The 17,077-nt window shown below is 43.8% G+C and overlaps 2 protein-coding genes across 3 annotated transcripts in view; both read left to right on the top strand.

The window, feature by feature from the left end:
* The window catches only part of GRM3 (glutamate metabotropic receptor 3), a 375,599-nt gene that overhangs the window by 41,706 nt on the left and 316,816 nt on the right, over positions 1–17,077 (top strand). The window lies entirely within an intron of this gene.
* Positions 1,575–3,507, top strand: LOC103119900 (septin-8-like). The gene is given in 2 exon segments (XM_060196307.1): positions 1,575–1,638; positions 1,641–3,507. Coding segments are annotated over 2 exon segments (1,224 nt in total). The 5' UTR covers positions 1,575–1,607; the 3' UTR covers positions 2,834–3,507.

Genomic DNA, 17,077 nt, shown 5'->3' with positions numbered 1-17,077 from the left:
ACTTACCCTGAAAATATGTTCTGAAAATAGACCTATGTGGCTGACTGCTCTTACAAAGAAAAAAAAACTCTTATTGCTAAAGATGAGAAGCATTCTAACCTGACTCACATGACTATTTACACTCTCTCCAGAGCAAACCAATATAGTCTGTAACCTGATCTATTATCCAGTGATGAGTTTATAAAGGGGAGAAAGTCTGGTCTTCTCCATAAGACTTTCTTTGTATTTGAATCTTGCCAGTGTCCAAATGTTATTACCAGTTGCTCCCTCAAAGTTACAGGTTAAAAAAGCCTTGCCTATGTAAATAAAATGAGAATTACAGAAATACTTTGGTCTTAATTACCCCCAAGGGAATAAGCATTTCTCCATGGAATCTTTTTAGAGTCTGAAGACTTTGATGGCACCCTTACCTTTCTCAAGTAATTTTAAGAAAAAAAAAATATTTGAATGGAATTTATCAGTGGAGAAACTGAAGCCAAACTGAATATGCTAAAGTAGTGTTTCTCCATGTTGACTGCACATTAACATCTGTCTTTTAAAATACCCTAGACTCAAATTAAGTGCAAACATAGGAAATAAGAACACTGAGACACCAGTTAGCAGCCCTAGAGAGTTTCAATTCAGTACTGTTCATGACTTCAATTATATTGGAAATTTTTTTCCAGATCTAGAGTGAGAAATCATTAGTTTGCCACTCTTCTTTACATAACTTTGTTTTGCAAGAAGTTCTTAAACTCCTTAAATATGAGTTACTGTCATCATGTAAAACAAGCATAGTTGTTATTTTTTTAAGAAAGAAATTTGTGTTTATGTTGGATAGAGACAGAGAAATTGAAAGACAAGGGGAGGGGGAGAGAAAGAAAGAAAGAAAGACCCACAACATGACATCATTGCTCTTGAAGCTTTCCCATCCAGCTGGGGACTGGAGATTCAAACTTGGGTTGTTGCACATGGTAACATGTACTCTCAGCTAAGTAAACCACTATTCAGCCCCAGCAAGTATAATTTTATCTTTCAAAAGTGTAACCATAGCTAGCAGTAACATTGAACAGTGCATTTTTATAAATGATAATGGAAATTTCCTAATGGCTACACAATTTTCTTATATCTTTATCTAACTTGTTGAATTCTGCCTATACATATGTCAGATTTTTATACACATACACACACACACACACACACACACACGCACGCACGCACACACACGCACACAGTCAAAAAACTCCCTAGGACCGCATTTTTTTTTCAAGTTGCTGTTCTCCTTTAAGGTACAATATGGGTGGCCAGGCCGGGGCTGGGAGGCCGGTCCCGCGGGCGGGGGCGGGGGCAGCTCCATGGCTTCTCCTGCAGCAGCCGCCAAGGGGAGTTTCCAGGAAGTGGCCATATTGGATCCATTCAGCCACAGCTGCCAGGGAGGAGCGCGTCCCGCAGCCGGCCTGTCCCCGGCGCTCGCCCTGCCCGCCCCGCCCGGTGCGGAGCTCGCCATGGTGGCCACGGAGCTGGAGCGCGTCTCGGTTTCAGCCCCCCCCATAGGACAGAAACTCTTTGGCTCCCAGGTGTCTCTTTGGATGCAGAACCAGAGCCCCGAAGCCTCTCCTTGGGTGGCCATGTGGGATTTGACAGCCTCCCTGATCAGCTGGTGAGCAAGTCGGTCACTCAGGGTTTCAGTTTCAACATCCTCTGTGTGGGGGAGACTAGCATCGGCAAGTCCACACTGATGAACACGCTCTTCAACACCGCCTTTGAGACCGAGGAAGCCAGTCACCATGAGGAGTGTGTGCGCCTGCGGCCCCAGACCTACAACCTCCAAGAGAGTAATGTGCACCTCAAGCTGACCATCGTGGATGCCGTGGGCTTTGGCAGCCAGATCAATAAGGATGAAAGTTACAGGCCCATAGTCGACTACATCGACGCACAGTTTGAAAACTATCTGCAGGAGGAGCTGAAGATCCGCTGCTCACTCTTTGACTACCATGACACCCGGATCCATGTGTGCCTCTACTTCATCACGCCCACTGGCCACTCCCTCAAGTCCTTGGATCTGGTGACGATGAAGAAACTAGATAGCAAGGTGAACATTATCCCCATCATCGCCAAGGCCGACACCATCTCCAAGAGTGAACTCCACAAATTCAAGATCAAGATTATGGGCGAACTGGTCAGCAATGGAGTCCAGATCTACCAGTTTCCCACAGATGATGAGGCAGTTGCAGAGATAAATGTGGTCATGAATGCACGCCTGCCCTTTGCCGTAGTGGGCAGCACCGAGGAGGTGAAGGTGGGGAACAAGCTGGTCCGAGCACGGCAGTACCCTTGGGGAGTGGTACAGGTGGAGAATGAGAACCACTGCGACTTCGTGAAGCTCCGGGAGATGTTGATCCGGGTGAACATGGAGGACCTCCGAGAGCCGACTCACAGTCGGCATTACGAGCTCTACCGGCGCTGCAAGTTGGAGGAGATGGGCTTCCAGGACAGCCACGGTGACAGTCAGCCCTTCAGCCTACAGGAGACATATGAGGCCAAGAGGAAGGAGTTCCTGTGCGAGCTGCAGAGGAAGGAGGAAGAGATGAGGCAGATGTTTGTCAACAAAGTGAAGGAGACTGAGCTAGAGCTGAAGGAGAAGGAAAGGGAGCTCCATGAGAAGTTTGAGCACCTGAAACGAATCCACCAGGAGAAGCTCAAGGTGGAGGAAAATCGCCGGGAGCTGGAGGAGGAAACCAGTGCCTTCACCGGCAGGAAGGCCGCCATGAAGGCCATGGAGGCCCTGCAGTCCCAGGCCTTGCATGCCACCTCGCAGCAGCCTCTGAGGAAGGACAAGGACCGGAAGAATTAACGCACGCACAGACTTACATGTAAAAAGCGGACTTTAGACTTTCATGTGTTAAGTTGCTTGATTTACACCTTGTGACCCTTCTCCCATAACATGGTGTGAGGACAGACTGGGAGCTGGTACAGACTCCAGTGTTTACAGCCTTGCTTTGTCCCCTGCCCCAGGTCACCCCAGGCCTGGTGTGTCACTCCTGTCTATGCAAACACAGTCAAAGCTATGATTGCTGGAATCCAAGACTGATGAGGTTTATTTTTTTCAGAGCCAGTGGCTGGTCTTGCATTTACAGTGTCACTATCCCTTGATGGAGCAGTTGTGTGCCACTTGTGAAGGCACCGGCCGGTGATGCTTGGCCTAATTATTCAGCTTCAAGATAGCACTTCGTGTGGTGCCCTAAGTGTGGCCTTTGCGGTCTGATGTATGTGCTGCAAATTTGTCCAACTTCCCCTCTTTTTAATTTTTCTAACCTAGAGCTTGATTTCAACAATAACGTTTAAAACATGCCTAAATTTTTATTTTGACATGAGCATAAAAAAAATAATATCCTATCCCATTATTTTCATAAGTAACACAGATTTCCCTGATTTTTTAGAAACTAAAATACCTTTAAGCCTTTCTTATGTATAAAATGTCCCTATAATATATAGGGAGAGGTGGGTAATAAACATCCTGTAATGACAGTGTTTGGAATTTCTTTATGGATGAAAGTGGGACATCAATAAGACCATGTCCTTTCTCTCTCTCTCTCTTTTTTTTTACTGTGAATGTAAATGAAATAGCAGTCCAAAACCGTTATCTGTGTGCCCCAGAGGTGCTACCTGTCAACAGGGACCAACTGTGTGTGTGTGTGTATTGTGTGTGTGTGTGTGTGTGTGTTAAGTGTTTGACTTCCAACTGATGTTTGCCCCCCCAAAAAAAAAAACAATCCTGCATATTCCAAATGTAAAGAATACTCAGCTGGAAAAGTATTTTGTTTTAAATCTCAATGTCATTGTTTCTTTTTTCTTTTTCTTTTTTTTTTGTGACTGAGTTACAGAGCAAAGAGATGATGCCTAGTGTATGTGGACAATTTAAGAAAACACTACCAGCATTGCCCTTTTAGCAGCATTTTTTTTTTAAGCAGAAAACATTTAACGAAAATCCTGGTATCACTGATTCCCTCCCCCACTGACCCCTCATTCCTTTTGTTTTGCAAACCATTGGGAGTATTAGAGTTGAAAACATGACCTGGTAACATGGGAGATGAAGACTGCATAGATGACAGGAAGGATTCTACTTAATGAAGAATTATGCTGGGTACAGGCTGCCCAGAGTAACGCTCAGGCCTGCCCTCAAGGAGGTCACAGTCTAGTGCACTTCCTAGATGGAGACTAAGAAAGCTATGCTAATTGTTGGATTGCTACTTTGTTCTTCATATCCTCCATCGCTGTTTTCCCCTCTCTGCCATGGCCTGCTTTATTGACTTGCAGGATCAAGTCTTGTCTCCTTGCTGCCCTTCTGAGACTTGTTCCATTAAAAGTGGCAGAGGTAAGAGCTGTGTGGCCCCACTAAGGCATGGCCTGGGAGTGGCAGCATTTGTCCATGAGGACACCAGGAGTGTATTGGTGATCCAACTATTATGTAACAACCAGGGGTGGACCTAGAGTTTGCAGTCTAGACATCTGAACTAATTATGGAAGCATTTGTCAAGAAATAGAGCATGAATATAAAATTAGGTACAGGGCCTTGGAGGAAACCCTGGAGATTAAACTTCATTAGTGTCACAGTGATCCACCTCTGTTGTGACTGGTAACCGATGCTTCAGCGTATCTAGAAAAGTAAATCAGTATCTCGAGGGCAGGTGTAGATTGTGAGTGCCTTGTCTTTCGGGTAATTATATGTCTAAAAGTGTATTCATATGACTTCTGTTGGCATATATCTTTCCAAAGGTGAAGCTCCATGACCCAGCAGATTCTCTTATTTACATAGGAAGCGAACCAGCTGGGGAGGCTGGAGTGGGCCAATTCTGCCACCTGTCCACCTCAGCCTGCAGATCACATCCCAGATGGACTGGAAGTCAGAAAGGTAGCTGACTATCTACCTGTAGGCTCAGGGCTTTTCAGGGCTTCTGAAAACACCTCTCAGCATTGTGTTTCTGGTGTTTGAGCAGCCTCTATAGGTCCCATGGCTCCAGCAAGCCTCCTGCACTTTGTGTAGTTTATGTTTGGAATTTCATCACTCTTAGCTAAAATTAAATTAGTATGTGGAGTACAAAGCAGATTAAAAACTTGCCATTATTTAGTAAGTTAGCCCTCATGGAGTAGGATCCCTGTCAGCAGGGTCTGACTCACCCCTCCCTTTCTTCCACATTAGCACTTGTAGACACTATTAGGACTGTCAGTGGGATCATGTTGTCACTTGCTATCATGTCTTTCCTGCACCAGGTTGGTTTGGGTTGAATCACCATATAATTTATTATTGTCCTAACAGACTTTTGACAGTGAAAGGAAATGTTGTTACTAATTTGCCAGATCAAGGGGGCATAAGCCAGAACTGCCTTGGGCAAACTGGATGTATGGTCACCTTAGTTGTGGGTAACCTGAGTCTATGTGGTTTTTAATTGTGCAGACTGATTGCATATGTGTTTGTATATGTTTATGTGTGGGGACCCTGTTAAGCAGAGACTTATTACTAGATCAGAGGCCCAAGGGGAGTGTGATTTGCTAGTGTTGTATTATTGTGCTTTTCTAAAACTGCTTCACTTGTTAATTTGTTTACTCCTTCATTCATTGCCTGTTTTTGTTCTTTTTCATTCACTTTGTACTTTTTTTTTCATTAAATTTTGCATTTATTTAAAAAAAGGTACAATATGAATTACTAATCAATACAAAAGCAATGTATATTTAGTTTTTCCATGTATTATTTCCACATAGCTTGTTAGTTCATTTAGTTTGGCTCTGTATTGCTTTATACCACTGAATGATTTCTTGTTAATATTGTGTAAGCAATTCATTCCTAGTCAGGTGATCCCTAAATCCAACAACTCTTCTCAGTCTTGAAACACTCTGCAGCACTACCTTACAACATCTTTTAATGTAACCATATCATTTTGGTTTTATATTTCTGTCATGTTTTCTATATTTTAGGCTTAACCAATCCTATGGCTTCAACTCTTGAAAGAGTGAAAAAAGTGTATTTAAAAAATCACTATCATATGCAACTTGTAAGAGAGACAAAATTCTTCAAACTATTTATTTATTTATTTGTTTATTGTTAATTTTTTATTTATTTTCCCTTTTGTTGCCCTTGTTGTCTTTTTATTATTTTTGTTGCCATTGTTGGATAGGATAGAGAGAAATGGAGAGAGAAGGGGAAGACAGAGAGGGGGACCTGCTTCACCATCTGTGAAGCAACTCCCAGCAGGTGGGGAGCCGGGGGCTCAAACCGGGATCCTTACACCGGTCCTTGAGCTTTGCATCACGTGTGCTTAACTCACTGAGCTACTGCCAGACTCCTTCAAGCTTTATTTTTTTTAAAATCTATTGTTGTTGAGGTGGTCTGGTGTCGGGCTGCACCGTGGAGAAGAGAGCGGACGTCCAGAGCAAAGGGGTACACAAATCTTTATTATAGGATGGGGGGGGTTTGGTTCAGACCATGTGGAGCCAGCCGGCAATGGCCGACCACGGGGGGAGAGCAGGGGGCGAGACCTCAGAGAGGGAGAGCTGAGAGCCCAGAGAGGGGGGGTGAGGGGGCTTTTTATTGGGCGACAACCAGAGGTGACGTGTAGGGCCAGGATTGGTTGAAGGGGGCAATGCTAGGGTTTCGCGCAGCATGACGTATAGGGCCAGGATTGGTTGAAGGGGGCAATGCTAGGGTTTTGCGTGGCGTAGTAAAACCTGGGGGCGGAGACTGCATCAGAATAACTCCTCAGCAACATCTCCTCCTATCCCTTTATATCTAAATGGACACAGTAAAGAAAAATGGAATGGAGCAGGCTTAAATGTTTTAGAGGAATGCCATGCTCAGGTGGGAAGATGTAGGACTTTCTGTGGAGGATGGAAGGCTTAAATGGCTGCGAACCTTGTGAGATTTATGCGTCCTCCTGTGCTCAACCCCTCTTTAGAGAGAGAGATTTACCTGGAGAGACTCATCTCATAGGTTTAAGCGCAGCCTGCTCAACCATCTCTTCACAATATCTCTACATCTTTTCTATCTTTCTATCTAGTAATTGCGTAAGATGTACAAAGTCTGTAAAAGACTATCATGGGGCAGAAACCTTTTGGGCATAAGCCTAAATGATATAACAAAGCAGGAAGGGACAAGTAGGGGAGCAGTAAAAGCCAGTGTGGTGTGAAGGGAGGGATTGGTGTGTAAAGGAATATTCCCTGCTTGGGTGGGGAAAGGGGCAAGGGTACATAATGAGGGGGAGGCGGGAGGCATGACCCACCAAACAGAGGGGCTATTTGTCATTGTATAGTCCTCAAGGCAACAGTCTGTAAAGTCTATGAATTACTCAGGATCACTCTATGAAAAACCAGCAGCGTGAAGGGAAATAAGCTCCTTCAAAATTGTGTAAAATGTATATAGGGTATGTCAGAAAGTCCGATACAAGTCTCAGTCCGAAGTAGATGGCTAGGGGAAGAAATTGGCAGGGGATGCAATGCTGCATGAGGGAGGTCAGCCGCTGGAATGTTGCTTTTCTGTAGATAGCCAGCTGGAACTGCCAACACGTGATAAGCAGGTCAGAAGCAGGAACGGTAACCAGGCATGAAGAAAGTTCTGTCCTTGGAGTCTGTGTATCAGGTTCTTCAGATCGCGTTGAGTGACATCTAGGGTTTCGGGGGGTGTGCCACGGTAGTCATGCCATCTAGTGGGTGACGTCAGGGTGTGCAGGGGTTCAGATGGTTTTTCCGGGATTCCTGTGAAAGAAACACAAACAATCTGCTTCTCGTGGTTAATTTGAACTTGTAACAAGTTATAGGTTTGTTATAGTTGATACCTCGATGATTATAATTGGTTTAGAATCTCTTTATGATTTTATTTAAAGGTCATCTAATGTGACCTCCTGTAGCAGCCTCTACCGCAGGATCTTGAGACCAATTTTAGCTAAAATATGTATTTTAAACAGACTCAAATTGCTTAGAGAGTTAACGCATATTTGTGACAATGATTTTAACGTTTACAGTGCCAGATTGATGCCAGATCTGTTGTGGATTAATTTCCACAAGATAGTTTACAGGGCACCTTTGGGGGCCCTTCAAAGGTGTCCTGTATATAAAATTTATATAGTTTAGTTTTGGGAATGAATAGTCACCTTGAACATTTAGACTTTTACCTAGATAGTAAGTTACCTTAACAAATTAATTTTTACCTTGTCTGGTAAAAGTGTAGCTGTAGGGTTACACTTTTGACCGTTAAGTTAGTGTTACCAAACTTGAGACATACCCATAAACATTTAGTTATAACAAACTGGAGGAAAAAGAATTTTTGTTATAAAAACACATTATGTAAAAACAAATTTAAATCTGTCATTAGTCACACAGTTTAAGACTAAACACTTACATATATACCAAAACTATATATAAAAATTCAAAAGAGGGAGAAAGAAAAAAATTTTTTAATGTTTCTGGACGTCTCCAGAAACTTTAGCTGCGTCCAGCATTTTTATATAAAGCCAATTACCTTTTAGAGTACTCCAAGCAGATGGGTCATGCAAAAAAAATTTTTTTGTCATTCAACACACTCACTCACAAAAACAACTGGCCAGTTATAACATAAGACATACAGGGAAAGGGTAGGAGAGAGGTCTCTGTGAGCCAGATTTTGCAGGTTCTGCCATGTCGTAGTACGGGTCCTGGGATGTATCCTGCATCTGGTCCTCTTGTAGTATTTCTTGTTCTTCAGGAATAACAGCGCCATCCTTCGGGTATTGTCGGACATGGCGGGCAGGAACCCAGACAGGTTTAGAGAAATTTTGAGGGAAAATGCATGTGAAATCCCTTCCCATGGTCAATAATGGGTCAGGACCTTTCCAAATTTTATCGAGTGGGTCTCTCCATTTGACCTTAATAGATGGGAGGGTAGATGGTGTTTGCCAGTGAAGAATAATAGGGGGTAAGGCCGAGTTATTGTAAATATTAAAGAGATTTAACGTAGTTAAGGCTTTTGCTAGCTGGATATTGGGGGGATATGTTCCTCCTTTATCTTTTTTAGTTGAGCCTTCAGAGTTTGATGGGCCCTCTCGACAATGCCTTGTCCCTGTGGATTGTAGGGAATGCCTGTGGTATGAGTAATATTCCAGAGGGAACAAAAATCTTTAAATTGTTTGCTTGTAAACATAGGTGCATTGTCTGTTTTCAAAAATAATGGGACCCCCATAACGGCAAAACAAGAGAGCATATGACTTACAAGCTTTTTAGCACTTTCTCCTGTCTGAGCTGTAGCCCACATAAATTTAGAAAAGGTATCAATTGAGACAAACACATATTTTTGTTTGCCAAAGTTTGGTATGTGGGTGACATCAATTTGCCAAATAGTATTAGCTTTTAAACCCCGGGGGTTAACCCCAAGGGTCTGGATAGCAGGTGTCTTTATGAGACTTGCACAAGAAGAGCATGTAGCGAGGATATGTTTTAACTGTGGTACAGGAACATCAGGGAATCGAGCTCAAAGGCCTTTAAGATTAACATGGGTTAGAGAATGAAAATTAGCAGGATCAGAGACAGAGACTGGGAAAGTTCCTGTGGAGGCAAGGCGGTCAACTGCGGCATTCCCTTCGGACAGGGAACCAGGAAGAGGGCTGTGGGAACGAAGGTGCTGAATATACAGTGGTTGGGTTAGAGAACAGAGCATAGAGGCGATTTGAATCAAGAGAGGGGAAAGTGGGTTGTCATCAATTTTCACATAAGAACGAGCAAGCCATGGAAGTAAGTTAACAGTATACAGACTGTCAGAAAAAAGGTTGAAGGATTCTGGTACAGCTTTTAGTGCAAGAAAAACAGCATAAAGTTCTTTGTACTGAGGGGAATTATCAGGAAGCTCAGTAAAGAGAGGTTTAGGAGATTGTTTGTCTGGGTAATATATAAGGGCAGCAGCTCCCCTTTTTCTGCCATCAGTAAAGATTGTAGGAGCAGAGGGAATGGGATCCCGAGAGAAAAGTTTAGGTGCTAGTAGAGGCAGAAGAGGTAAAGAAGCTATCAATTTATTAGAAGGAAAATGGTTATCTATTTGTCCTGGAAACCCCACGAAGCTTATGGCAAAGCGGGAATGATGGCGTATAAGCCACTCTGTATCTGTGAGAGAAAAGGGCAGAATGATTAAATCTGGTTCTTTCCCTAAGACCTGCACAGACCTATTTCTCCCTTGGCGAACCATGAATGCTAACGTGTCTATCTCAGTGAGGAGTCTTGGAGTTCCTCCTACTGGCATGTGAAGCCATTCGAGAACCCCATGGTCTTGCCACAGTGCCCCTACTACTGTGGGGGTGGAGTTGAAGATTAGAAGGTTTACCAGAGAGGAGGGGGAGAATTGAACAAGGTGCATGTCCTGGAGGGCATGGTTAACCCTTTCCAGTGCCGAGGAGGCCTCAGGAGTTAACTTACATTTTGAAGAGGGCTGTTTGTTTCCTTTTAACAGGTCAAACAGTGGTTGGAGGCAGCTTGTGGGCAGATAGAGATACTGCCTAAGCCAATTTAAATTTCCTAGAAAACTTTGTAAAGAAGCAAGAGTAAGGTTAGAAGGGAAGGTAACATTAGGTTTTAAGGGACGAATTTGCGTTAGAGAAATCTCTGAACCTAGGAAGGATATTGGAGGAATTAGCTGTATCTTCTCAGGGGCTACATTAAGGCCGCTTTTCTTTAATGCAGGAATGAGAAAATCACGTAAGACATAGAGATCTGTATCTGATTTTCCCCATATTAAAATATCATCTGTATAATGAAAAATATTAAGGCCCTTATGAATATATGGGACAAGGGCAGATTTAACAGCCTCCTGACAAATTGTAGGACTATTGGCCATACCCTGGGGCAGCACCACCCATTCAAATCTATCAGCAGGGCTGGCATTATTAATAGATGGAACAGAGAAGGCAAAACGTTTACAATCTCACGGATGCAAGGGGACAGAGAAAAAACAATCTTGTATATCAATAGCTATGGTTGGAATTCCCGTGGGAATTGCAGAAGCAAGAGGCAAACCCCTTTGGGGGGAGCCCCAGACCTGCATGGTTTTATTTACTGCACGGAGATCTTGAAGGAGGAGCCATTTTCCTGAGCGCTTTTTAATCACAAAGACAGGAGTATTCCATGGGCTTCGAGAATGACGAATGTGTCCCAAGGACAACTGCTCTCGGACGAGCTCTTTTAAAATTTTTAGCTTATCCCTAGGTAAAGCCACTGTTCCACCCAGACAGGCTCATTAGAAAGCCAGCTTAAGCGGGGTGTTTGGCTACAAACAGTGGCATTTAGTATTGGGGGTGCTGAATAGACCTGGTATCGCGGGAATGAGTTTTACGCTCTGCAGAGGCGTCTGTGGATATCCTAACATCAAGACATTCCAGAAGATCCCTGCCCAGTAAGTTGGTGCTAATATTAGCTACCAAAGGGCAGAAGTGTCCGGTAAAACCTTCTGGGTCTTCCCACATGAGCGAGTTTCGTGTGCAAAATGCTCTGGTCATCCCTCCTATTCCATGTAAACTGGGTCCAGGGATAAGTTCCCAATCTTGGGGAACCTCTTCTTGCCTTAAAATCGTCTTTTCTGCCCCCGTGTCAATCAAAAATTTAAAAGGAATATTGCCAATCTTTACTGTCATAGAAGGGTGGCCCCGTTCTAAAACAGGAGTGGTCCACAATATCTCATGCCCCGAATTTGTACCATTCAGGGGCGAACCATCTTTATGAAATTGGGACCAACAATCTCTCTTCCAATGAAACCCCTTACGACATTTTGGACAAACAGTACGTGGTCTCTGGCTCCCTGACTGAAAGCGGGGTTGCTCTGGCTGGAGGCATGGTTTCCCTGACTGGAGGCATGGTCGCAACTTATCAGGACATTGGTTACGCCAATATCCTTGGCGACCTCACTGAAAGCAGGCCCCGTTTTGCTTACGTGGGGCAACTGCATAGACCTATGTCATAGCGGGTGCCCCATAATTGCCTGATGTAAGTTCCTGTGTCGCTAGAATCCAATTATCTGGGTGTAGGTGTTTAAGATTAAGGCATACCTGACGGAATTGTGGTGTCATGCCTTCCCAGACAATAGAGCGCAGGAGTAGTTTGCGGACATCAGGATTATAAACCTTTCTCTCTAAGCTTCTCTTCACCCTTGAGATGAAGCTCGCCAATGATTCATCAGAGCCTTGGTGAAAAGAGTTAATGGGAGCTGACGGATCTACATCAGGTGTGGTCACCCTTTCCCATGCTTGTGTTGCACAGATGCGTACCTGTTCAAAATAACCGGTTGGAAACCTGGCTTCTGCCTGCTGAGCTCCAGATTCATAAGCTCCTGCTCCAAACAAGGCATCAGAATTCCATTCTACCTGTTTGTTACTATTTTCCTGCGATTGTCTAGAGCACTCATCGCGGAAGCATGCCTGCCACTGAAGATAGAGTGGGTCTGGGAGTGCAGCACGAGCCAGATCTTTCCAGTCTTGTGGTGTATTTAAATGCTGGTAAAAGCTCCTCAAGACGGACTTGGTCCATGGAGAATGCATTCCGTCCTCCCTGACTGCTTGTATGAGTGTTCTAAGGGCTTTAGCGGAATATGGCTGCCACGGCTGAGGGTTTTGTTTAGAAGGGGCCAAGTTTACCGGGAATGTATGGATTTGGTCCGATGGCACGGGAAAGGGAGCTACAGAAGTGGAAAGTGCTGTTGAAGCTGCTGTAGTGGCTGCAGGGGAGACTAAACACATATCTACGGGGACAGAGCTCCCGGGGTGGACTGCACATGGTTTAAAATCCTTAAATGCTGAAAAAATATCCTTTAGCTCTTGTATCTCAGCCACTAGGTCCCTTAATGGTGACGTATCAGCAGGGGGCGGGGTCAAGGACGAGGAAGCCTCAGGCAGAGCTGAAACCGCAATGGCAGGGGCCAGGGGCGGAGCTGAAACCAGGGCGGCAGGGGACTGGGGCGGGGTCAGGAATGCCAAAGCTGCAGGCGGAGCTGAAACCGGGGCTGCAGGGCCTGGGGGCAGGGTCAGGAACAAGGAAGATGCAGGCGGAGCTGAAACCGGGGTGGCAGGGGCAGGGGAGGTTCAGGGTCGCAGAAACCTCAGGTGGAGCTGAAACCGCAGCAGCAGGGGCTGGGGGCGGGGTCAGGAAAATGGAAGCTGCAGGCGGAGTGGCAGCAGGGGCAGGGGTGGAGTTCAGGAACGCAGAAGCTGCAGGCGGAGCTGAAACTGGGGCAGCAGGGGCAGGGGTGGGGTTCAGGAATGCAGAAGCTGCAGGCGGAGCTGAAACCGGGGAGGCAGGGGCCAGGGGCAGGTTCAGGGACGCAGAAACTGCAGGCGGAGCTGAAACCGGGGCGGAAGGGGGAGCATCTGAACACGTGTGCGTGTCTGTGGGAACGGAATTCTTGGGTTTAGCCGCTGATCGCTTAGGACGTGGAAGTCTTAAGCACATGTGATTTAACTCTCGTACCTCAGCCTCAAGGTCACTTATCCTTATGGCATACCACATTTTACATATCTTGAAAGTGGCGACCACAGTTAAAAAAATCCAAGGGGTAGCGAAAATTAAACCGTTTATGACAGCACGAATCTGTCCCAGGTCAAGAGATAATGACTGGGACACCTCCTCATAAAACGAGAAATTTCCCATGGTGGAGGGAAACGCAGGGCCACAGAAGTGGGCGGATGCCACTTACCTGTGTCTGGGCAGTTTTGGAGACCTCAGGCCGGGCGTGGTGTGGGTACGGAATACGATGGGCGCCAGATGTTGTTGAGAGAGTGGACGTCCAGAGCAAAGGGGTACACAAATCTTTATTATAGGATGGGGGGGTTTGGTTCAGACCACGGGGGAGAGCAGGGAGCGAGACCTCAGAGAGGGAGAGCTGAGAGCCCAGAGAGAGGGGGGGTTGAGGGGGCTTTTTATTGGGCGACAACCAGAGGTGACGTGTAGGGCCAGGATTGGTTGAAGGGGGCAATGCTAGGGTTTCGCGCGGCGTAGTAAAACCTGGGGGCAGAGACTGCATCAGAATAACTCCTCAGCAACAATCTATTAGTCAATAAGGGTGGAAAAGAAGGAAGTATGTTTCCTCAAATTGTTTCCCCAGCAATAGGTGGGGGGCAATTTCTCAGATTATTTTCTCCAATGGAGAGAGGTTAATTTCTAAAATGATTTCCCCATTAATCCCCAAACAATTTTTCTTTTATTCTAACATAGTCTCTGCTTTCTCTATGTACATGCTGAACTACTGCATGTCTTCAGAGTCAGTTATTCTAAAAGCTCACTTTGTAAAGCTGGATGTTCCTTTTCATTGTAGAATATGCAAATTAACGATCTTCTTTTAGAGACCAGGGTTTCATAGGTCAAATCAGAATTCATTTTCTTCATGCTAATAAATGCAAACTAAAGTTCTTTTTTCCACAGTAATAAACAATAATAGATGCAAACTAGAGTTCCTTTCTAACAATAGTAGATGCTAACTAGAATTTAACAAAAACTGTTTATCTCTTCTTGCTTGGTTACATTGTCATTTTCTACCTTTAACCTTTGCCTCTACTCTCCCTTCCAAATACAGATTCACATTTCCAAATACTGATTCACATTGCCAAATATCTACAACTAAGCCCACAAATTAATCAAACACTACCTCATTACCCCTCAGTCCTCACCCTCACCCCAGGTATTTCTCATGAGTTTTCTTTGTCTTTTTGTGGAATTCTCATGTTGTATGGCGGGGGGGGGGGTCTTCCAAAGACCACCAAGAGACAGTTTGGGGTATGCAAAAGCAAAAGGAGTTTATTGCTAGCCAGCTAGGGTCGGGACCGTCACGGCTGCAGACACAGCTGCAGACACAGCTGCTCCTGGTGCCGACCCCGACCTTTGCCACTGGCCTTCTCTTATAGGAACTTGTAAGTACATAGAGCAAACAGCAAAGATTGAGCAAACATCCTGTGGTTTCAGTAAGGACAGGGGGGGTCTCATAATTTTCATGTTTTCCTGTCAAGTCCCTGCTAGTTCAGTAATTGCCTGTTTTTCCCACCACATTTTTCTGATTCATTTTCCAGAACAGTTCCACCATGTTCTCCTGCTTGTTCCTGTAAATAATTATTCCCAAGAACAATATAATGTTAGCTTAAGTTTCCACCTTCCAACATTTGCATTCTCATATACCAGTTGCATGGACTTGTATAAAAGAGAATGTCTATCATCATATTTTGAGTCAAGAAGTCCATATGTTCTTGCATATGTTCTGTGAATCCACTTTTCTTGTTCATACTTTCATTCACCATCCTCTTTTAGAACTTTCTGCCTCTAAATATGACATTACTATCATCTCTAATTTATTAGATATCCTTCCATTTTACCTTCCTCAATCATTTCATATTTATCTTTTGAATCCATCTTTCTACACTTCCACTTTAATTATGTGCTGCCTGCTTATGCACATTTTTACTGAGGTGTCCAAGCTCTAAGCTTCTTCAGTGGAGGGGCTGGAGCTGTGTTGCAAATTTTATTCCTATGCTCATCTTCTTATACCATTAAGCACTAGGCAATGTGCCATTCTCAAAAGACAGTCTGTTTCCCTAACTTGTGGATGTTGTTTTTATAACATTAAAGATAAGGTATAAACTCTATCTTCACTTCCTTCAAAATGTCCTAATTATGAGGCTGAGAAATAGTTCACCCACTAGATTGCACATTATGTTTGAGGTTCAGGATTTGAGGTCCTAGTACCACATAGCATGAGGGAAAGCTTCAAAAATGGTGTAGTGATACTATGGTGTCTTTTCTTTATCCTCTGTCTCTTTGTCTGAAATTTAAGAGATAGTAATATAAAATAGTCTACTAGGAGCAACAGAATCACATAGACATGAAACTCTGGTGCCAAAAGGAAAAATAAACTCCACTTATCCTTCACCAAATATATTCAGCTTGAATGATCTTATATTTCTTGACCCTTCACCCCTGAAAAAAAATTCCAAGACTTATTATTATGGGAATATTAGGACTAAAGAGGGCCCCAGTTCCTCCAAGATCTGGAACACTTTTGTGACCAGGAATGTTAGCCCCAGTCACTAAGAGGGAAGAAAATCTGAAGAACATCTGAGAAAGCAAAGCCTTTGTTTCCTTTACATAAGAGAGAAAAGGAAGAATGAAGAACACCTAGAAGTTGTTATGATTATAGGTGTGGCTTAGAAAAAAAATAAAGGTAGGACCTGAGAAGTGCATAAAAGAGATAAACTTCACCACCATTTTGCCCTTTTCTTCTTTTCTTCTCTCTTCTTTTCTTCTCTCTCTCTCTCTCTCCTCTGTGTGTGTGCTTTTTTGTATTTTTTGAATATAACTTTTAAAATATATTAAATCATGCCTTTATCTCCATTTTTTTTCTCTCCAATTCTGACAAACCAGAAGCCATGAAGGAGACCTTACTTGGCCTCTTTTTCTTTCAACATCATTCATCTTTTAAGCCATAAAGTCTGCATTAGGATGCTCAAAGACCTGGCTTCCCATCTGCAGACGGGATGCTTCACAAGCAGTGTTTATCTTTCTCTTTGCCACTCTATCTTCCTCTGTCCCTTCTCAGTTTCCCTCTGTTCTACCTAATAAAAAGAAAAAGAAAAAAAAAAGATAAACATGGCTATCAATAGTGATGTGTTTGTACTATTGGCACTGAGCCCCAACGATATCTCGGATGGCAATAAAAAAAAAAAAAGACATATCTCATGTTACCTATTACAGGTAGTGTTTTCTCTCCTACCACCACCCTGTTATAGGTATATATTTTCAGTGCTTTCAGCCCTGTAATTTTGCCAAATTCTGTGCTCAATGTTTTGTTTCTAATAGGATTCATATTGATAGCCTCTATTTGTTTCTCCAAATATTTTCACAAATTATTTGAGGATTTGGTTCCATTTTTCTCACTACATACTTAATACATGTTGACACAAATCGAAGTATTTTTTCATTGAGAGATTAATGGTTTACAGTAAAAGCACATGTTGATACATGTGTAAACTTTCTCAATTTTCTACAAATCACTTTCACCCTCAACCTAGGTCCTCCTGTACAATCATGTACCAGGACCTGAAAGCCTCACCCCATCCCC

The sequence above is a fragment of the Erinaceus europaeus genome, chromosome 8 (genome assembly GCF_950295315.1).
Source record: "Erinaceus europaeus chromosome 8, mEriEur2.1, whole genome shotgun sequence".
NCBI lineage: Eukaryota > Metazoa > Chordata > Mammalia > Eulipotyphla > Erinaceidae > Erinaceus > Erinaceus europaeus.
This window is presented reverse-complemented; position numbering and strand designations above follow the sequence as displayed.